The sequence below is a fragment of the Tiliqua scincoides genome, chromosome 2 (genome assembly GCF_035046505.1).
Source record: "Tiliqua scincoides isolate rTilSci1 chromosome 2, rTilSci1.hap2, whole genome shotgun sequence".
NCBI lineage: Eukaryota > Metazoa > Chordata > Lepidosauria > Squamata > Scincidae > Tiliqua > Tiliqua scincoides.
In genome coordinates, this window is record NC_089822.1 from 80967212 (window position 1) to 80990664 (window position 23453).

The window sequence follows — 23453 nt, forward strand, 5'->3', positions numbered from 1 at the left end:
TTATGATTAATAATTGCACCCCAGTTCATAATTACACCCAATTACAACCTAAAGGCCAACTGAAACAAAGATGTTTTTACTCCTTGCGGGCACATCTCAAGGAAGGGGGAGTTTTAAACAGTAAGGGGGAATTCACAACTGTGGTGCCGCCACAGAGAAGTCCTTCCTTCTTGCTGCCACCCCCTGACTTCTGAAAGGGTGGCACATGCAGAAATGCCTTCTCTGTAGAATCAGAATCAAACCACTGAGCCCCTATAACCACACAAGCTGCCATGTTTACTAATTGCCATTTCCAGACTCCAGGGGCTGCCACATATAGAGCTTGTTACAGTAACCTAAACAAGATTTCACAAAGGCATGGACAACTGTGGTCAGGTCCAGCTAACTCAGATACAGCTGGTGCATCAGCAAAGCTGGATAAAAACTACACCGCCACCTGGCAATCCAGGAGATCTTCCAAGCTGTGTACTTGTTCCTGTAGAGGAAGTGCTACTTGATTCAGAACAGGTTGACAGTCTAGCATAGCCATTTTCAACCACTGTGCTGTGGCACACTAGTGTGCCACAAGTGATCCACAGGTGTACCACAGGAATTTAGAGGAAGATCATTTACTAGTCGGGCCAATGGGGATGTGAGCCCCCCACTGGCAGCATGGTGTGCCTTGTCAAATGTAGTGCTATGTCAGTGTGCCACAAGATGAAAAAGGTTGAAAACCGCTGGTCTAGCATCTGCATTATGGTTTTTCGAAGTAAGAGGACCTTGTTTTTGCTGAGGTTTAATTTCAGTTTATCAACCCACATCTGTTTCCAACTGCCTTTAGGTAGTGCTCCAAGACTTAAATAACCCCTTCCCCATATTAGATGGAAAGCCCCATATTGATGGCACCCCATTCTAAATCCCAGATGATCTCAGCTGTTTCATATAGGTGTTAAACAGCATGAGGGACAAACTAGATACCTGTGGCAGTGCACATACCAATGGTCAGGGTGCTGAATAGGCACCCCCCATCCTATTGGGACCACCTTCTGGGACTTGTTGACCAAGAAGGAGTGAAAGCACTGCAAAACAATGCCTCTAAGCCCCAACTCGGCCAAAAGCCACTGAGAGTTCTAGCAGAACCAACAAGAACACCCTCCCCCAGTCTAGTCCCTAGCACAGGTTACCCACCAGAGTAACCAGGGCCAACTTTGTCTTGAAGCCCATTCTTAAACCAGACTGAAAAGGATCTAGATAATCTGTTTCGTTCCGAACCCTCTGGAGCCAAAAAGTCAGCAGTTGCTCAATAATCTTTTCCAGGAAGGGGCGGTGTGAAACTGGCTGGAAAGTATCTAGTACAAAGTGATATTAGGCAATGTTATGCTAGATGTCATCAGAGTGGGGAGGGGGAGGTCTGGTACTATACTCTTGTACTCATGTATGACTCTTGCTTCTCGCTCCTCCCCTACCAGCATGCAGAGGGCTGCTGTCTATACTGGAGGAGGTCTAGCACTGCTCTCTAGATAAGCCCCCACATCTAAGGGCCAAGAGCCTTTTGGCTTGTACCTCTGGCCATGCCAGGTGCTTTATACTTGGAAGAAGAAGACAGAGCAGCCAATCTGTCTCTTGCTCTTTATTCTTTAAAAAGAGCACAGGTGACTAATTAAAGGGTAAAAGTTACCATTGGCCATTACTGCAACCCAAAAATCTAGGAGTGGGTTGGATCTGAGCAGTGAACTTTGCTTCAGGGGAGTGTAGCCCTAACCTAGAACAAGCTTTATACCTCCTCCAACAACAGGGCCTCTATTTTATTCAGTTTTAGTTTGTTTGTAAGCAGTCTGTTCCAAAACCACCTCCCAGCACTAGATTGGAACTTTGCTGTATTGCAAGAGTGTCCAAAGTTTTTGGCAGGAGGGCCACATCATCTCTCTGACACTGTGTTGGGGGCCGGGGGAAAAAAGAATTAATTTACATTTAAAATTTAAATTTACATAAGTTTACATAAATAAATATATTAAAGATGAACTTATATGAATGCATGAAGGTCTTACAATAGCTCAAGGCCTATAAAAGGACTTGCACAAAAGCAAGGCTGGCCTTTCCTTTGCTGCTGCTACTGCGTCACAGACGTGAACCAGCAAGCAGTGGAGGAAGCCCGCATCCCACAGCTCACGCAAGAGGTCAAACAGTCACCCTTACTCTGAGAACAGTTGCATTGGGCCAGCGCAGGATCCAACAAATCTCCAGAGGGCCAGAGGCTCTTTGGAGACTGGGGGCTCCCTGGGAGCTGCATTGAGAGGCCTTGAGGGCCGTATGTGGCCCCAGGGCCGGGGTTTGGGCACCCCTGCTGTATTGGATAGTATAAACAAGAGCGCCGTGTTGCCTGCATATTGTGAAGATTCAGCCCAAATCTTCAAAGGAATTATTGACTAAGTAACTGTTAAATACCTTACATTCTGTTCAGGAACACATAGTGCATTAACTGCTAGAATAATGACTCACCCTGCTTGCATTCCAAAGAGGTGAGGGACAGCAGGAAGAGGCTCATCCTTAGTTTGCTTGCCTTGGTATTTATTTTCCTTGTGAAAAACAAGTTCTATTATAGTAGCTACTATAATCCTAAATGAAGACTCTTCTCTTAGGTTGGTTCAATTTGATTAATTGGCTGCATGAGCCACTACGTGGTGAATCTTTAGGCTTTCTGGGACCTGCTGTCCTAACTTTAGAAAAGTAAAAATCACTTGATGTTGCAGACTTGCATGCAGTTGAGCTGCTGAAATGCCATTGAGGTCAACGGGATGTTAGCAGCTGATCCTGTAGCCGATATAGAAAACAGTGTGCTTGGTTGTTTTGAATAATTCTTTTTCTGTTTCTTCTCGTGAAGAATGGAATTTGTCTCTGAATAAACTGAGCTCTACATTGTATCTGCTCTGCAATTTTCAGTTGGCAATTGCTACTTGCTTATGACTATAAAATTATTTCCTAATCTGTGCATGTTTTTTCTTCCAGATTTCTTCTTTTAGTACAGGGGGACCCCCATATCCGAGTCTCCTGTATCCATGGATTCACTTATCCGTAGATTGGGTCTGGGCACACTCCCTTTAGAGGCGAAGGGAGCTCTGCTCCCCTTGCCTCCAGAGGGGACTCTGAGTTCAGCAGAGGTCAAAGACGGCCATCCTTGGCCTCTGCCGAGATCAGACTGAGCTCTGAGGCTAAAAAAAATGCAACTTCTTGTTTCTCTGAGAAACCAGAAGTGACGTTTTTAATGCCTTATAACACATTGGGAGGCCCAGTGAAGCCCTCCCAGGGGGCTTTCCCTTGAGAATGCGGAACAGGCATTTGCTCATATTTGCTGTTTCAGCTATCTGGGTGGGGGGTGGTGTTCCAGAACGCAACCCCACAGATAAGGGAGCACACCTGTATCTAGTATATATTTGGCTTTTCAAAAAGATTCAACTTCATATTTCAAAATTTACTGTAAACAGCTAGAAAACTATGACTGTCAAAAGTGTTAAGTGTGTGACATTCTTACTGAAGACTACTTCAAACATGGATCAAATTACCAAAAAAGTGATATACAGGTTGAGACTAATTATTTGCGTGGGTTCCGTTCCAAGCACTCACGTGGATTTAAAAAACTCACTATAGCAAATCAATTTAAAAAACAAAGTTTCTTTGCTCCAGTGATTGAAAAACAGCCTTGCTGACCTTTAGACTCTAAGATAAGAGTCATTAAGAAGACAGTCCATCAGCACTTCACTCAGCCCCTCCCTTCACCAATGCAAAATGATCACCTTTCTTTCACGTGCTGGGGGAAGGGAGGGGTCCGCAGGAGAGAGAAGGATCGGTGGATTGTTAGCCTGCTGCCCCCCCCCCCTCTCTCATTAAGGAGGCTGTTGCTAAAGGACTGTTCAGTTTTTAAAACTGATTTTAAAGGAATGCATTTTTCCCCTTCTCCAGGGATCAGCACATTCTTTCCCATTTGCAGGGGCCATTCTTGTTGAGTCAAATCCGTCTATAAAAAAATCAGTGTATAAATAGGCTGGACCTGTATATGCATGGGTATGAACCATGGATGCAACTTGGAATTTTGCTTCCATATTTTTTGCTGCAGCAGTTCTCACTGTAGCAGATACAAGACTCATTAAAAACGTACAACAGCGTATTGTCTTAGCAGTGTGACCTCCAAAACTGGACATGAAACCTCAACAATGCATGTGGTTCTATTACACAAGCACATCCTCTTTCGTTGGATCTTGGCTATGATTTTTTAAATGTTTTAACTATCCCACACCTGTTATCGCCAAACAGATGTCAGCAGCAATTTAAAACAAAATAATCATCATAATTAGAGCACAAAAATCAAAACATTTAAAAGGAAGGCACAAGCTAGTAACTGAGTAAGGACAATGGAGAACTGAGACCAGTAAAAGATCAATGGAATGCTAGCTGAAATCAGTGAGTTTTTCTTGCCCATGTTAACATGGGCAATAACTGGGCAACTCGGCTTTACCTTGTTGCTATCGCCAAGAAAATGCCTTCTCTTGTCCCCTGCAGTGGTACTTCTTCCAGTGATGGGATGCGAAGCAGGGTGTGTGATGCCCCAAGTCATGTAGGTCTTTGAAGATTAGAGTTAGAAAGATTCTTGCAGTCAGCAGAGTCGATAGACTTTTTAAATCCACCAACCACTTTTTCCACCAACTAACATTTCTGAGTTCTCTTCAAATTCAGTCCCACACAGAGCTTGTTCCAGTAATCCCAATATGATTTAGCGAGGGTGTGGATAACTGTGGCTAAATGTGCTCCTGGCTATAGTCACAGCTTAAACTTTTGGTGTTGGGTTAAGTTCAGGAGCTCTTCCAAACTGCAGCTCTCATTTTTCAGGAACAGTGCAACGCCCAATGCAAGCTGCAAACACAACCCTGAACATGCTTTCCTACTCCCTTGGAATACCATTTTTTTGCCTGGATTAAGTTTCAACTTGTTAACCTGTATCTAGTCTTTTGCTATGGCCATGTGCCAATGAAGAACTTCTGCAGCTTCCCTTACATCAGGTAGAAAGGAGAAATAGTGTGTTACCAGCATATACCCCAATATTTGCATCCCAGATCCTCAGGCAGCCTCTTCAAGGAGCTTCATAAAGATGTGGAATAGCATGGGGGACAAGGTGGAATTTTTAGGTATCTTATAGGTTAGTGGCCAAGCTGCAGTCTCATGTTGTCACATTCTAAAACGCATCTGACAGGTAAGAGCAAAGCCTCTTTAAAACATTCCCTCTGAGCCAATCTCTGCAATGTGTATCAAAAGAATTCTGTGGTCAGTGGTATCAAGAGCCCTTTGAGAAGTCTAGCCAGACCAGCAGGACCTTGCTCCCTTTGCCAAGTTCCTACAAAGGTAGTCTACAGGGGTGACTAAACCTTGATCTTACAGATAGACTAGCCGTTGTTAAAAGTGATAATGTACTGGTCTGCCTAACAGTGAGCTCATGCTGTTTTGGAGGCTGTTGAATCTACTTTGTTACTTTTTTAAAATGGGAATTAAAGATGAAGTTTGGCATTCTCAATCTGTGCACAAATGATGAATGCAACACTTGCTCTGTTCAAGTGCATACCTTTAATCGGATGCTGAGATTAATCTTTGTGTAATAGAAATAACATACAGAACCATTCCAGTGTTTGACCTATAGAATTATAGTTCTTGTGACAGATACATTTACCAAAGTCTGATTGGATTGACATCTGAATCAGTCCTATTTCTCTATATAAAATTATATATAAATTATGTTCAAGATTAATTGAGATAAAATGTAAAAAAAAGTTGTAAAATACTGCTGGAATACTGCCTAAATCAGACCTAAAGAAAAGGTATTGTAAATTGTTATAGGATTGATTCCAGCTTCGAGAGCACTGTCACTTTCTAAAGAAACCCAATAGCTGCTGCTTATGTTTCTCTTTAAAACACACACAAAAAAAAGTGTTTAAGGGATGGGACAAAGTTTTTGAATTTGTTTGCATATTTAAAATACTCTAGAACAGTGTTGCCCAACATTGCTCCCCTGATGTACTGCTTGCCACCACGCTGTCCTCAAAGGTACCACCAGAAGTAACTAGCGATGACATCATCGCCAGTTCCTTCTGGATTTGGAGACCACGATAGGAGCTTTCAAGGTCAGTTAGAGGTGGGTGAACTTTTTCTTGCATTCAGAAACTGTGCACTAGAGCTCTTCCTGCCGGCTTGAGCTTCCTACTGTCGTTTGAAGCTCCTATTGGGGTCTCACTACTGGGCAGTGAGTGCTGTGCATTCCACTCAACACTGCCTGGCATAACACCGGTGGTATACCAGGGGTTGAGAACTGCTGCTCTAGAACAAAGCAACAGACTATGTCCCCAACACACAAATTTGTTCAATTCCAGAAGTCTGTATCATTGGAGGTTGAAACAGTGGCTCTCACTGGTTCAGTACTATCACACCTGCACAAAAGTGCTACAATGAGTGGACTGTGTTGTGTCCACCCTATACAGCCATCCATTCCTCAAGGACCCAGCATACATTTTTCAACATTTAAAATAAGTTTCTCCTTTTGACTTTGTCTCAATTCTGTAGATCCGATGATAAGAAGAGCATGAACTGGAAACAGCTTCCTAAGAAACCGTGCAAAAACCTCCTCAGCTCCTTGAAGAAGCTGTATCCACAGCTGGCATTAGGTAAACATAGGAGTGTAAAAGAGGCTGATTTAAGCAAAAATAAATTATAATGTGGGAAGACTTTGAAGCTGAACTGTTTGTTTTTGCACACGTTAGTATAAAAGGCCTTTGTGCAGTTTTGCTTATGGTAAAGCAGCAGGGTTTTTCTTAGAACTTAAGGCTGCTAGGCCTTTAATCTCCACACTGTATGTCTTCCTTTTTCTGCTGCCTGTCTCTTCAGTATGAAGTTGGCAATAGTCTGGTTCTGCCTGAGATTGGTTCCAAGGGCTGAAAAGTAAAATGAAGGAAGTCTGTTCAGGCAACTATTATTATTATTATTATTATTAGTTTATAATTAATTATTAATTATATTATATATAATAATAATATTTATATACCGCTTTGCAACAAAAAGTTCACAAAGCGGTTTACAGAGAAAAATTTCTATATAGTGACATAGAAAGGTTTAATTACAATTGCCTGTTTGTTTACGCTGCAAACTCTGTAAGGAAAACTTATCTTTAGGTCCTTTCCTTGCTTGCTGTTTATCAGGAGCTGTAGTTTTTATCTGTGGAAAAACTGTTTGGCTGCAGATCAAATGGAAGTGCACAGTGGAAAAACATATGGTGCATTTGGACTAATCCGCTTGTTCTGTGTGCATCACACTTTTCTGTCACTATGGTAGAAAAGTGTCCGCGTTTATGGTTTTTTAAAATAGATGTTCTTTTTCTGTGCGACAAGGAAAGACAAACACAGTGCTGTTTACAGAAGGCTGTAGATTTGCTATGTAACGCTGAGCTGCAGTATCAATAACCACACTGACTTGGCAGACTCATTATCTTACCTTTCTAAGATCTGTTGATAATGAGTATGTGGTAATAACTTGAAGTGAAGCCAGAATCCATTAATAAAATTGAAATTCATAGTAGGATAAATTATGACTCAAATACCAGTCTGTATACAACTGTACATACAGTTGTCTGCTTAATTCCTGTGTTGAAGTCACATTTTCTTGAAGTCATTTCTTGAAGTTGCTCCTTTTTGAAAGTGCCTTTTGTGGATATCTTCATTGCTATTCCTCAAGCTGTCAATCACCAGACATCTCCTCCAGTTCACAGAAAGACTCAAGAAGGCTCTGCAGTTGAGATGACTCCAATAGAGGCAGACTTCTCCTGGCAGAAGAAGATGACACAATTTGAAATGGAGATTCAGGAAGCCTTTCTCCGTTTCATGGCCTCTATTTTAAAAGGGTACAGATCATTTCTGAAACCAATCACTCAGGCGCCTTCGAATAAAGCTACTGCTGCAGATTCCTTGTTTGACCTTCAAGGTGAGTTTGAGAAGGTCATGGATGTTGGTCGTAATGAATGCTGGTTCTGAGGCCCATCTCAGCCCAAACCCTGTTCATGTCAATGGGTTCACCAAGTGAATCATGCCTAAAATATGAGTTTCATCCATGTTATACAGAAGGCTTGAGGTTTAAATACACTTAAAGAGATGGTCATTATGGAATTTTTTTTCTCAAACAAAGGTGGATTAAGATTTATACTGTAAAATGTCATTTTCAGAAATTTAAAAAATATTTAATTTGTCACTGTGGTGTTGATAGCGCGTACAGATAGGATATGATCTAGAAACTGTCAGTGTACAGGCTTTTAAATATAAATAAGCATGAACTTCTTTAAACACAGGAATGCTGAGTGTTGCAACAAAAGATTAAATGGACAAATGAGATAATTGTAAACCTTTTATCTTAAGCCAGTATTGTTAACAATGGTCTTGTATTTATTTGAAACTAGGTTTTTTAAAAAGCAGAGACCGTGCCTACACAAAATTCTACACTATGTTGACAAAAACACAGATATTTAGTCGCTTCATAGAAGAATGTAGTTTTGTGAGTGATAAAGATACTGGCTTGGCATTTTTTGATGACTGTGTAGAAAAGGTAAGTCACCTGATTTAGTATTCGTTCCAGACGCTGAGTTTTTATTCTGTTTGAGTCTCTTTGTAGCTGTGAGAGAATGAAATTCTGCAACTTATTGTGGTTCAGGTAGTTTTAATTCTTAAGATGTGTTACTAAAGCTCAGTATCCAACCGCATTAATAACGAGGTCCATCTGCTAGCTTAGGCAACAGTTGTAGGAACTTGAATGTAGAACTTTGAGGTTCTGGGCCTGTTTGAATGGTACCTCTGCCACATTGGTGGAAGAGATAGGAAGCAGTCCTTGGTTATGTGCTTCCTTCTACTCTAACTTTCCTTTATCAGTCCTAGAAGGTATGTCTTAAGAGGTCCCATGGTGGTTTTAATCTTCCTTATCTTGGATATTATATATACTCGTTTAGTACTCTATATATTTTGGAATTTAGCCTAGCTGTGCAGTGCAGAGCTCTTGGTTGTGTCTGTAGAAGACTGTTATTGGAAAGGAAGACGAAAAGAGTTTACTAATCCTTAGTTCAATAAACATTATGCTCAAGATTTTTAACAACCATTTCTAATTTTATTTCTAATTCCTTTTTCCAGCTTTTTCCTGAGAAAGGATCAGAAAAAGGAGATAAGGTATTTGCTTCTGGTAAAGAATATATGGTGATGTGATAATGTGGGAATCAAAATCATGGTTTGCTTATGCACAAGTCTTGGGATCTTTGATATGTAGATTCATTGCATCTGATCCCTTCAAAAGACATGGCTTTCATACTGACACTGTGCTGTGGTGAGAAGATTAACCTACTGTGCACAGCCATCTGCGTGATATTGCTTCCTATATTTATTTTGGTACTCCAGAACACAGGAAAAGTGCATGGGTGTGACCATGGAATGTCAGTTCTGGCATTTTGATCTGAAGTTAGAATATGATGTCTTTGCAGGTTGATGTAGACTCTGCAGAGGATACCCGGTTGATAGAGCTTGATGAGTCACAAAAGAGTGAACATACAGTGTTTATAATGCCACCAGAGCCTCCCCCTGATGATGGACAGGAGAGATTACCCAAGTACAGGTATTCAATAAATTAACAAATAAAATGGATTTCTAATGGAACTTGGATGCCTTTTGTCTTAACTGAAAAAACACAGAGATTTTTAGTTACAGGTCCAGCCTATTTATACACAGATTTTTTATATGCGGATTTGACTCAAGGCGAATGGCCCCTGCAAATGAGAAGGAATGTGCTGATCCCTGGAGAAGGGGAAAAATGCATCCCTTAAAAAACTGAACAGTCCATTAACAGTCGCCTCCTAAATGAGAAAGAGAGAGAGGGCAGCTGGCTGACAATCCATCAATCCTTCTCTCTCTAGGGGACCCCGCCCTTTCCCCTTAGCATGTGAAAGAAAGGTGATTATTTTGCATTGGTGAAGGGAGGGGCTGAGTGTAAGCTCTCAGCTCTTTGTAAGCTCTTGGAGGATGACTGATTGATGGATTGTCTTTTCAGTGACTTTTATCTTGCATCACAAAGGTTATAAAGGCTGTTTTCAAATCACTGGAGCAAAGAAACTTTGTTTTTTAAATTGATTTGCTATAGTACATTTTTTGCCATCCATGTGAGTACTTGGAAGGGAATCCATTCAAATAATTAGTCTCAACTTTTGGCAACTTCCGTAATTGCTTTTCTGCTCTAAAAAGGGCATTGCCACCTTGATTTTGGTCTGTTCTGGTAAGGTTGCACCCTTGATGCTCACTATTACAACAGCACCGCACTTGCTCAGTTATCCTTGTTATTTGTCTCTCTGCCATGAATTGAATTGCACCCTCCCAGTTATGTGTTACATGTTCTGTGTTCTGTGTTTAGAGTCTCTGATTTAGCACACCAGGCACCTTAAAGGAGGATTTGATTAATGGTTCTACTGGTATGCTGTTTCCAGTGGACCTAGAGCCCAATCCTAGGCTTGTCTGCTAAGCCCCATTAAAGTCAATGGTGCTTACTCCCAGGAAAGTGTGGATGGAATTGTGGCCTTTCTCTGACAGTGTTTACAAAAAGGTTGTGAAGAATACAATTTTAAAAGCTAATGAATAATAATGTATCTTATGATTTATGACATAGATCATAGTTTTTAATAAATTAGAGACTTTTAAATAGTGTTCTTGCTATGCTATGTATGCATACTATGTTATTGTTACCTAAGCACTGTACAATCTATAATTTAAAAACATAGTACGTAAGTGTTAAAAACACATGTATACATACTATGTACTATACTTACATACTATGTTTTTAATAAATTAGAGACTGTACAGTTCTTAGGTAACAATTACTGGTAGGTTATTTTTCACAATCTGGCCTTAGGTGAAATCAGACAAAATTAGTCAGACACCCCCTAAGTTTAACCCCTGACTTATCTGAGGGTCATAGAAAATTTCATGGTTTTTTGGTTCAAAACGTGCGCTCGACCTATCTGTGAAATCGACTTGTAGGCGGGTGTCTGCTGAATTCTTGGCATGATGGATGCGTTTGATAAAGTGATACCAGTTTCCCAATATCGGATTTAAAGTCACTTGCCAGGAATCACCACACCCAGTAATCTGGAGTCAATTTCTTGCTTGGAAAGAAGTTGAATAACCACACTAAAACCACATTCCACCAATGTTTTAAATGCAACAGATAGCTTCTTAACCACTGTCCATAGCATAGGATAGCAATCTCAGGCAAAGAGAGCTGGAAAGGAAAACCTACATAAAGCTAAGCTGGTGCACAGCTAGGTTAGAACATGCTTCTGGGGGATATTCCCAAAGAGGGTAAGATATTTAGTGTAAGCTTCAGTGAACTACATGCTGGTTCATGCATATTTGATCTCTTTCTCTTCCAGCTACAGTAACTTCCCTCAACTAGATCTTAAGCTCTTTGACAGGCCACAGGAGCTCAAGCTTTCCTTCAACAGGCACTCAGTTGGGGGCATCCTTTCAAATAGTCCAGCACTGATGGCAAAGAGGACAAAGCAGGTTGGTTCTGTATATTTAAAAAAAAAAAAATTCCTTCTGTAACTCCACAGTATACAGGGGCTTTAAGCATGGTAGCTGGTGTAGAAGTATTTATAACTGAAAACACCGGCATTGAATTAGGGGTAAATAGGTGAAAATAACTTTATACATGTGGAACAGTAATCCTTTCTGCCATATTGCTAAAGGAGTATGTCATGTGCCAACTGTTAATATTTTTGTTATCTTCCTGTCCTGCAGGAAATAAAAGCTGCTCATAAATTAGCCAAGAAATTCTACACTCAACCTTCACAATGGGCCAAGTGCCTCTTCAGTCATTGTTACAGTCTATGGTTCATTTGTCTGCCAGCCTATGTCAGAGTTTCCCATCCCAAGGTCAGAGCCCTGCAGCAAGCTTATGATGTTCTTCTCAAAATGAGGAAAACTGATGTGGAGCCACTAGATGAAGTAAGTTAAAATTTCTTCAGCACATGTAAAGAATCAGATGTGTATTAATCTGGGAGATTTATTATTATTAGTCACTCTTACTAATAATAACACCAAGAACAACTTAATTCCAAATATGCATTTTCACCTTTGGACCTAATGCAAAGTTTCTTTGCCCCCCCCATAAATAAACAGAAGTTTCTCCCCCTCAATAATAATCAAACATGTACCTTAAATTTCTTGGAGCAAAAAGCGTTAATAAAAGGGGTATTAGCATCTTCTGGATTCAGGAAAAGGGAAATTTTGTTTCAGACCTGTCATCTTAAGCTATCTGTGAACTTCAAAAGTTTATTCTGAAACTACTTGTCTCCCCTTCCACTTGGACTGTAATGGGGAATGCAATAATCTTGGCTCCAGTATATCATTAAGGATTGAACTGACTCTCTTTCATGCTGGGTATCTTTCCTGATTTCCTTTTAAAATATTGCTCCAGTCTATTTTAAATAGAAAAATCAGAACCTGTCTCTACAAATGCAAACATTAAATTATTTAATGTATGCATGGGTGTGGTTCAGGGTGTCAGGTTAGACAAGTTGGGAAGTAATTGAATAATGCTACTTGCTGCATCAGTTCAACCAGAGTAATCTTCCCAAACCTGAAACAAGGCACTGCAAATCCCATTAGCCAGAGTATACTTTTGAAACCAGTACTTCAGATAGATATGGAGAATGTTATCAGGAGAGGATGTTGGGGTTTGCTTTTTTTTTTTAATGGCCATTGTTTTAAGCTTAGAAACTAAATGTTAGAATGCTTTTTTCTATACCAAGTGTGCAATTTCCATTTATGTAGGCTGAGGCAAGCTTTAATTATTCTTCTGCCTTCTGAGTTAATGTCATTTGAGAGAGTTTCCTATAAATATTTTAATTGTAACTTATTTTGAGTGGCTATCCTGGGAAGTGGTCATCCTGGGATGGCTATCCTGGGAAGGCTATCCTGTTAAATTGGGATGAGCAAATAGTTCCTGTGAAGTTATCTGGAAATGCTTATCTCTGAGTAATACAGTACAGTAATATTAATGCTTCCATTATCTTAAATTGTTGCCATGAACTATATTTGTCCTTTCAGTGCAGTGCATGGACAGTCTTTAGTGTTCACTATAATATCCCTAGCAAATGTTCATAATAGATGCAAAGTGGACAGTAGATCGATTTATAGTGAATGTTAACAATTCCAGACAAATTTTGTGGTTGTCAGACTTCACTTGTGTTTCTTTGAATTTTTGAAATCAAAATTTGAAACTGTTTACATTCACATATGAATGCTAACTATTTCCAGATTTTGTGCATTTGGTGTAATGAGCAACCCAATCCTATCCTGCGCTGGACTAGGCAAGCCAACTGGCCTGCACTGTATCCAGCACAGGGTAGGAGGTGGCTGCTGCACAATTCAGACTAAGGGGATATTTATTCCCTTACCCTGTGTCATGTGCCAGCCACCCCTATGGGTCTACTTGGAACTGTGCCAGCAAAATCACTGGTGCAGAACTGAGCAGTCTGGTGTAACACTGGGCTGGCCAGGAGTGGCGTTAGGATCTGGCCTAAGTCCCTCAAATCGGTGGATACCAAATCAGTGGATACCAAAGTCTCACTTGTATAGTTATAATGTTGCATGGAGCCTTAGTTGAAAATGCCTTTTAAAATTGGTCATGTGAACTTTTCAATTGTTACCAGGTTTGCTATAGAGTTGTAATGCAACTCTGTGGACTTTGGAGCAATCCTGTTCTGGCTGTGAGGGTCCTCTCTCAAATGAAAAATGCTGGCATTCTACCTAATGCAATCACCTATGGTTACTATAACAAGGTAAGCAAGGCATGAAAAAAACCAAGTGTACAGATTCTTTCTATACTGTGGAACCTTTGTCTTTAGGTCCTCACTTATTGTGTGAGTACTCTAGAAAGCATATGTTATGGCTAAAGGTGGGAGAAAACGGTCAAAACGAAATGAAAACACATAACGCCACTTTCTGCCCTTCTTATTTTTGTAAAAAAAAAAATCTGTGAAAAAATAAAAGAAGTTTTATTTAATGAGGGGTGCATAGGTAATGACTATGGCAGCATTTCTGGCACTGAGCCACCTATATCACCTGACTAAAACTTTTAAAGCAATTATAATTTACATTATCATTATAAATTAAAATATAATTTTTATATAATTATAATATAATTTATATAATATAATTTGAAATAAAACACATAACTGCTTTCTGCAGTGTTTAACTTTGGAAAACACTGAAATCTGCAAAAAAAATCTGTTTTCTCCCACCTCTAAGTGTGGCAGGGATCTCAAAACAAATCTTAACATGAATGTTATGGGTCCCTTGTGCATCCCACGAGGTGTAAATGGTGAAGCACCCAGGCCAGAGATTGTGTTAATGAAGGGAGTCAACCTGTGGAGCAATTATGATGCAACTTACTTTTGGTAAAATGTGAAAATATGGCAAATTGGAAGAAGGAAAGGATGGGTTAACTAGCTAGCAAGCAAGCATGCATTATTGGCATACTAATACAAAAATACATGAAATTCACGCAGTCTCACAAATATCCCGACTACAGTTTTGCTGTTGTTCATTAGCCCGACACTTTACGATTTCCCATTGAAAGGCTGCTGTTCTCTCCACAACGTCAACTAACTCTGGATAGATCAAATCAGACCTTTACCTGGTCTGACCAACCTCCCAAATTAGATCAAACCTAGGAGCTTTGTGCGCATCTTTTCAAAAAGTAAACAGTCTACAAGCATATGTGTTATTGTTTCCTTTCTCCACCCGCATTGGCAATGCCTTTCAATGTATGATACCCCCTTAAATCTACCAGACATTAGGGCAAATGACATGGCATTACGCCTTGCCACAGAGTATGCCCCGCGCTGTTGTGGCTCTTTAAGGATGGAAAAAAAGGCGGCATTTGACCTATCATGATTAGAATATCTAGGTGCAGTGGGGAACATGTTTTGTTGGCATCATTGAGCAACTCCTGGAGCGAAAGGATAACATGTGATGTTAGCTGAATATATTTGCTCAGAGAAAGGGAACAGTGGTGAGATAAGCCTCCCCAACCCTCATAATGTCTTTTAAAGGCATAAAAACGTCACTTCCAGTTTTATTGAAAAAACCAAAAGTGACTTTTTTCTCTAATTACAGTCATTCTGAGCCTACCAGACATGTGCAGCCTCTGCTGGGTTCAGAAGACCCTCCAGAGGGGAGCAGAGCTCTCCTCACCTCCGGGAGCATGGGGAAGGCACGGATCCCCAATAAGTGAAACCTCAGACATGGAATCTGTGGATACGCCCCCTCCTCTGTATAGTAAAAATATATAGGTCATGCAATATCTTAGGTCTGATGCCTCCTTTTCTTGTAGGAATTTACAGTTAGGGACTTCCTTTCTTGTAAGTACTGTAGTAACTTCCTTGCATATAATTAGACTGCAGTCTGTATGAATGTATGCTTCTAAAATAGAAGAAGATACTATGTTCCAAGGTACTAAACCTAGAAGATACCATTGTTCTAGGGTGTTACGTGGCTAGCAGTGTACTTTATTAAATTAAATAGAATTTAATTTCTAACTCAAGATTGCCTTTTTGCCAAAATCAAGTGAATTTCAGGATCTAATCTGAAGTAATGCTAATGTGGTCATCTTTTTTCATTTAAAAAAAAGGATATTATGAAGTTTGATCTTTGAGAATTGGTAATCAATCTCACTTCTCTACAGCTGTATCTGTGGATCAAATTTTAGGATTATGTTCATAGATGCTGTCCAGGAAAAGTTAGTCCCCACATCTTCAGCTGTACACATTTGTAGGATTACTTCAAAATGTGAGCCAATGAGCACAAAAACAATATTGTAGTTTTGACCTGGTAGTTTGCAGTGTGTGTGTTTACCAATAAAATAGAGCATTTTGCTGTTATAGAAACAAAATGCTGAATAATTTCACTCTTCCAGGCAGTTTTGGAGAGTCCATGGCCTAGCAGTAATCGTAGTGGCATATTTCTCTGGACAACACTGCGGAATGTTGTGCATGGCATGACGCAATTTCGGCAATCCCTAAAAAAATCTACACGTAGTTCACAGGTTTCTTCAATACAAGGTAACCCCTCAGTCCTAACTTAAGTGGGCCCGGTTTTACGGAACTAGGGTAGAAAGTGCTTTCTTGTTTTGGGGGTGGCATGGGGGGAATTTGCTTAAAAATCCGTAACACTGGCTTGGAAGTACAATCATTAAAGTACAGAGCCATAGTGAAAAGAGAACAATATGTGCTCTTTTAAAATGGTTATTGTGTAGGAACTCTTGCTGGGTTGTATTCCATGATTCCCTCCTTCCTGTGAAAGGAATCCTTTCCTCAGATCAAGGAGGCTTTAAGATATCAACCCAGAATCGTTTTAATATTCACATTTTTTGGTAACATGTGCACTGTTGTTCATATCCTCAGCTCCTCGGATGGTCACAGGTGGAAGTGATGGGGACACGGTGAGCCATGGTAGTGTGGATAGTTCTAATGATGCTAACAGTGGGGAGCACACACTCTTCGTCAGAGACTTAGTCAGGCTTGATTCCATTGGTAATCACTCTAGCACAGGTACTAGATCCGTTGGGTTTAACTAACTCTCTCCTTCTAATTCATGCTTTTTATTCTCTGAATTCTGTTCTCCCTGTGATATATTCAGGACAAAAATAGTTCATACACGTGGCTTGCTCCACAGAAATCCCATGATCAGCAGAATTAGGGGTTGCAGCTCATAGGGTCACCAGAAAGCAAATCTGCATGTGCAAATCACACACTAGATGCATGTTTCATTGTGTATCCAGTTATAGACCCTCTCAGTGACATTCCATCTCTACAAATCATGTTTTAGGCCCTATGCAAGGAATAACAACCTGCTTAAAATTAGTGGAGAGAGACTGAGTGGGTTGGCAAATGGTTGTGTTATTAATGGTAGCAAAAGGAATGTAGTTTTGTGTAGGCTTGGACCTTGTGTTCATTCACCCTGCAACTTTTATTCTTTGTTCTTTCAATGCTAAGAGGTGGACATAATGAAAATACTTGTGTACATATAGTCTGTTTAATAGGAATAGTGCATGTTGTTCAAACTGCAGGTTGGCAGAACACTTGTTGACAAGGGATGCATTGTGTCATAACTCTTAACTATAAATTCTTATTTAAGCCTGCCTAGCATTTTTGTGAGGGAAAAGGGGAAATGACGATAAAGCAGCTGAAAAGGGAACATACTGCTTTTGCCAAATGAGCCATGCAATACTTTGCATCAGGTGAAAAGTATAAAACCTATGTATCTGAACAAACATTTTGGTGGGTAGGAGTATACAGTGCATTGTTGCACATTTTTCTTGAATACTTCTTAAAAACAACCTTGTTTTCCTTCTCACTCAGCCTTTCAAATAATGTAGGCTATGCATTTTAAATAAGATTAAAATCATTTTAGATCATTCTGTGTTGAAACAAACTGAAAATATTACCTCACAAACATCCTCATTATAGCTTGTAAATCTAAAATGTTTTCCCTCTTCTCTCACTTTTCTACTAAATTTTCTGACCTCTTTTTAAAAAATGTGTCTTTCTCTTTCTGTTTCTTTCTCTCTCTCCCCTTCTCTCCTATGTAGATGGCTTGCTGTATTTGTCTAGTAGATGACTAAACATTCCTTCTCTCTGACCTCTGTTGCTCTGCTTCTTGCTCTGTTCTGTCTCTTGGTGCTGCATTTGTCCTTGGCTGTCATGGTGTGGGGTGCAGACTTGTGTGACGTGAAGCCTTGGAGGCACATGTGCGTTAATTCTGCCCTTGAATGTTAATCGCTTCAGGTAATTTTCCCATTTATTGGTGGGTTTTTTGTCATTTGATAACATAAGGATTAGGAGAGATTTTTTCCACTCAGTGGTATATGTCCATTTGTTGTGGCATGTCTATTATTCTTTTTTCTTTTAAAATGTTGTCTAGTTATTGGTCACTTAAAATTGTACATTATGCTGCTACCCTCCAGAAAAACAAGGCAGATTAAGTTTTGTCACTGAAACAATCTGTTTAGCTGTAGTAGGGTTTTTTGGTTTGGTAATTGACTTTTCACATTTTTCTTTTCACCACTGTCATGTGTCCAGTGAGTTTAATGAGAGTGTGTAGAGGAAATCTCTTGAGTTTTCTCAAGCTGTGTCACTATTTGGGCTGCCAGACTTGTCATTTGCTGCAATCCTACTTGCCCCCAAGGAAGAAAAGTAACACTAATGAGAAACTGGATATATCTGTGCAGACAGTAAAGCCAAAGCACAGCAGAGATCTGGTAGATTAATTCAGTAATGTGTGAGTATGTATAGGGGCAAGTAACTAACAGCAATGAAATAACTCACTTCTGTCAAAGAGAAGAAAATCAGGAAGTGCATAACCTCAGAGGATACTTAAAATGGGGAATGAATTTTCATTCCTTCTGAGAGCCAGACTTTGTCAGTTTCCAGCATGTTCAAAAAATAGTCTGCAAATTGAGTCTCAAACTAGCCTTTTTGTTGCATCTCTGCTGCCATTCTTTCCCCGTCAACTTCAAATATATGCTTATTTCTGCATGCTGGGCACAGACCGTATTGGGCTTTGTACTTTTTGGGCAAAGCTGCAACACAAATGAGTTTTCATTTTGGAGTTTTAAAATATCAGATGTGACAATGCACCATCATGAAAATGTTGCTAGATTGTGTTGCATTCTTTTCAATAGGTGGTCAGTCCGATCAAGGCTATGGTTCTAAAGATGAACTTCTAAAGGATGATGGGGAAGGTCTTCATGTGTCAGACACGCTTGTAGAAAAAGAGTTTGTAACTAAAGATGAAGGCCTAATTGGAGGTATAGTATATTGATGAATGATCTTGAAAGCATTTAAATAGTGTTGCAGTAAGTTTAATGATGGGGTCTTTCACTCCAGGGTTTGTTTCTCATATCTTTGCAGAAGGAATCTGCAACAGTTCTCAAGCACTCACTTTGATAAATGACAATTATGGAGGGAGCAGAGCAAAATACCTTGGCTAGAATTACAAGAAGCTTCTCAGCAGCAGCAGCAGTTGATTAACAGCTAATAAACCCATTTGCTTTCTAGCGCAACAATGGGAAGCTTATCTCTTGCAGACTTGGCTGCCTCATCAAGTTGGCAGCCAGTTCATGCCCCCATTGCCTCAGTCTGCACACAGAGCCCTCACATGACCAGTCGCAAAATTAAAACCAGCCATACCAAAAACAAGAACAACCCTGTTCCCACCAGCTCACTCAGTATTTCAAAAACAAACCACACAAATCGCACTTCTAGTATTAATTTTTCAGTTGCACTATTTCAAAAATGGGCAAATCAGATTGAGAGTTACCAATATACTCAAACTGGTGGAAGCATTTTTTAAAACCTTGGAAATGATGTTGCTTTTGATACTGAGGAAAAAAATTAGATTTCTGCTTCACTTGTGACACAGTTAACATTTTTCCTTTCTGATCTTCTGAAGAGATTTGTGGTACAAGTGTGTGTGGTGAAAAACAGCATCCTGATACTGAACCCCACAGCCCAGTAGAAACACCCATGCAACCTGGAAGCAGTATTGTGAAGGTTCCCTCTAGTGTATGTTTTAGCAGTAGCCGGAAAAGCAGCAGTGGTGAGTTACAAATACACATAGCCCAATATAACTTAAAAGCTAAATTCAAATGCATTTTTTTGAACTGAGGTTCTACAGAGCTGTAGCAAATTTGCGCGCTCTCTCTCTCTCTCTCTCATATGTTAGTCAAATACCAACAGCATAGTAATGCAACTGTGACATAGTAACTCAGCTATTTGGACACTGTATTTATCTTATGGCACAGTGAGTAGTTTAATTGTAGGGCATAATAAGTTTGCAGTTCTGTGTACTTTTGTACATGTATGAAGACTGAGGATCTTGTAGGTCTCTTACCACTCTGTGGTTCCAAGTTCTGTTTCCTCCTATTGCTCCATATGAATTGATTTCTTTTGAGTATCATTGGTGAGAATAGTAGTGCAAACTGTTGATTTTTTCTTTTTTTAGGAACTGCCTCCAACCCACTGTTTGTAGCTCAGACTCCCATTGAAGATTCAGTGTTTAATGACGGCACTTCTCCCAAGCGAACAAGTGACAAAGGGAAGAAGAGGCAGAAGCTTTATTCAGAAAGGAGCTGTAGCTTTAGCACTGAAAGCAGAGCAGGTATGCTGCTGAAGAAAAGCAGTTTGGACTCTAACTCCAGTGAGATAGCAATAATGATGGGAGCAGATGCTAAGATCCTCACGGCGGCACTGTCTGGGTCCAAGACGTCACCACCGCATATGAGCCAACCTCGCAGCTCTGACAGTACAGGCAGTGGTCAGTTCTTCTTTGGCACAGATACTGCTAAGTCAGGTGTGAATGAAAATTCTTGGGAAGCAGAATTAGGGCCATCGCCTGTTTTGGAGGAGCCTGAAGAAGGATGTCAGCACCTTGAAAATGGACATGACAGCATTGCAGCCAAAGCAGAGAAAGTTAACCCCCAAACTTCTGATACAAAGCAAACAGAACCCAAAGAGACTGGGAACAAGAGAAATAGTTCCTATGGTGTGGTCAAGCCTGTTGAAAGAGAAGATGTTCAAGTGGGCTTGGACCCTTTATCTTTGCTGGCAACAGAGACAGTAGAACCAAAAACTCCTGAAGAGGAAGAAAAGATGATGTCACCAGTCGTGGCACGCAATTTGGCTGATGAAATTGAAAACTACATGAATCTGAAAAGTCCCCTGGGCAGCAAATGTTCCAGCATGGAACTACACAAGAAAGAGAGCAATGAAGAAACATCCTCCCTTAGTTCACTAACACCCTCTCTAGAGAGGAGTTCAAGCCTGCCTTTAGATTCCACCCCGCCATCCCAGGTTCAAAATGCTGTTCGAAAAAGTCCAGCTGTTTCCAGGTCTAAAACATTCACTGGAAGACCAAAGCAACTGGCTCTTTCACGTTCCCAAAAAGAGCGAACTACTTCTTTGTCAGGCTTGGGCCGTCATTCTCCACAGGCTTCATTGGGTGCAGTAGTTACATCTTTATCTGCTCTGAAGTTAGATCACATACTGTCTGGACCTAAAATGGATGTTCTCAAGTCTGGCATGAAACAAGCGGCTAATGTAGCCAGCAAAGTATGGGGAGCTGTAGCCTCAGCATATAGCTACTCAGATGATGAGGCAAGTATTTTGTTTTAATATGTTTCTCAAGACTAAATGTTGACTTGCTTTCAGTCATTTGTTTAGTTCAACTTTGGGGGACCAAAGTTGCTCTAATGAGTCAGGAATGTGCTGATCTCAGCTGTGGCAACAAAGACAATCTGCGAATTGTGAATTTAGGTCATCTCAGTGAGCTCTTGCTCCCATGAGTGGCAACAACATATGATCAAGGCTGATGATGTAAAGACTTTGCTATGCAGAATACAGTAATACCTCTCATAATACAAGGAATCTATGTAATTCATTTTATGCAAGACTCTTTACTATTGATTCTCTGTTTTTCCCTCCTGCTCTTGCCATTTTTCATTTTGTCATTCTTTTCCCTGTGTTTGATAGGGCCATCCCACATTTAGTCATCCCTTTCCTGAGCTTCCAGAATTCTTCTTTAAAACGAGATCTTCTGTTTAACCCATTTCTACCCAGCCTGCAGGTATACACATTTGAGCCCTGTTGCGTATATGCATTGTTGGGCAGAAATGGCTTAAATAAAATATTTGTTGGACTGCCATCATTCCCCATTTCATATATTGTCTATCTTTCTAATCTGTGCCTATTCATAAATACAAGTGAATTTTTAAAAAGTGAATTTGCTTAATGTCCCCTCTAGTCCTTATACTCTGTATATTTGTTTCCTATAACACTGAAAAGCAGTTGAGTACCACTGTTAAAATGAAAGGGACGTGGTAATTCAAGACTGACTTCTTGTAGTTTCAGCTTTCTTAGGCTAGAGTTTCCTTCATCTCTTTCATTTATAGTCACTCCTGAGGCTTGCGTCATACAGAATGGCTGCCCCATAGAGGCTGCTTGCAACTGTAGCTACTTCCTGAAGCAAGCTGTTCATGTGCATGCTCACTGGATGAGTTGGCAGTAGCCCCACTGTAAGCTCTACTTAGCACCCACAGTAACATGGAGAGAGTGGTGCAACAATAACCAGCCTGTTGTGCGAATGGCTCACTGTGTGGTGCAGTCATTAGCTGGATGCAGTTTCAAACTGTCTGTGTGTGCAGTTTTGTGCACAAACTGACCTGATTCTTGTAAAATTTATGGTGGAGAGCAGAAGGAGCATGAGACTGCAAGAAGCATGTTTGTGTAATAACTGGTAAAGGTTATCAAGGTAATAAGACTAGTTGATTGAACTTTCATTGAATAGTTTGGGCGTGATTGATCAATCCATGTCTCTCTTACCATATTCTGTCATACTTTTTGCTGTTAGTGTAGGATTAGACTTGGGTTTGAAGGACTGGACTGTTGGTTCAGTGTTCCTCAGGGAAGTTCAGGCTTTTTTATTTTCAACCATGAGTCCCCAATGCTGAATGGCAATCTTCTTTTGAAACTAAGAAGCATCTCAAAAGCTATCTGTGACATGGCATGAGTCTGCTTCTTCAAAAAAGAAAGTTCCCTTGGTATGCCCAAACCCTTAAGAGCTCTTTGACCATAAATTTTATCCTTGTATCGTATGCTCTTTTTTCCCCTAAACCCAAGTTAAGCCTCCTTGTTATTTTTCATCATGAGTGATTCTTTCCAAAGCCCTTTTGGAAATAATCTGCTTCCAGGTGTTTTATATATAACTTTTGTTAGGAGTGTTTTATAGCTTAAAAATGCTTTAGGCAAGGAGATATGTCTAGTCTGCTCCTGGTATGCACATCTGTTGCACTAAGTCTTTTCCATCAGTAACAACAAAATGTCAAAGAAGTAATATGACTTTGAGTTAGTAAAAGATATCAGATGTATCTTTATTATTGTGTCTTGTCTCTGTGTGTTTTTCCAATTGAAGGAAGAAAGCAGCTGTCCTGATTTTACCTTTCCTGCTGGCTTTGAAGACCATATTTTAGGTGTCAATCAGTCACAAAGATCAGGACTTGTAACCAATGAACTTGCACAGAGTACAACCAGTCTTGGAAGCAGTAGCAGTAGCGGAGATGCAGGAAGGCAACAATACCAAACAGGTATGGATCTTCATAACTAAAATGGGTCGTCCATTGTTTGAAATCAAGATATTGAAAATTACTAGTTTATCAGACAACTCGTGATTTTCATTATCTTGATTTCAGACATCTCCAAAGTATGGTCAAAACCTTCATTCAAATAGCATTGGGACCCTTGCTTACCTTTGTGATGTAAGACAGACATTAGGCAGACAATCCATTAATCAGTCTCTCTCTAG

The 23453-nt window shown here is 40.1% G+C and overlaps 1 protein-coding gene across 1 annotated transcript in view; it reads left to right on the plus strand.

The window, feature by feature from the left end:
- Nucleotides 1-23453, plus strand: part of DENND4C (DENN domain containing 4C) — an 80772-nt gene that overhangs the window by 45726 nt on the left and 11593 nt on the right. Inside the window, exons 11-24 of the mRNA XM_066613265.1 lie at nucleotides 6580-6680; nucleotides 7771-7989; nucleotides 8459-8604; nucleotides 9180-9215; nucleotides 9524-9654; nucleotides 11459-11591; nucleotides 11829-12035; nucleotides 13745-13873; nucleotides 16012-16156; nucleotides 16499-16645; nucleotides 18778-18903; nucleotides 19548-19694; nucleotides 20100-21250; nucleotides 23064-23235. Of these exons, the coding sequence (XP_066469362.1) occupies nucleotides 6580-6680; nucleotides 7771-7989; nucleotides 8459-8604; nucleotides 9180-9215; nucleotides 9524-9654; nucleotides 11459-11591; nucleotides 11829-12035; nucleotides 13745-13873; nucleotides 16012-16156; nucleotides 16499-16645; nucleotides 18778-18903; nucleotides 19548-19694; nucleotides 20100-21250; nucleotides 23064-23235 (2990 nt within the window). The remainder of the gene's footprint in view (nucleotides 1-6579; nucleotides 6681-7770; nucleotides 7990-8458; nucleotides 8605-9179; nucleotides 9216-9523; nucleotides 9655-11458; nucleotides 11592-11828; nucleotides 12036-13744; nucleotides 13874-16011; nucleotides 16157-16498; nucleotides 16646-18777; nucleotides 18904-19547; nucleotides 19695-20099; nucleotides 21251-23063; nucleotides 23236-23453) is intronic.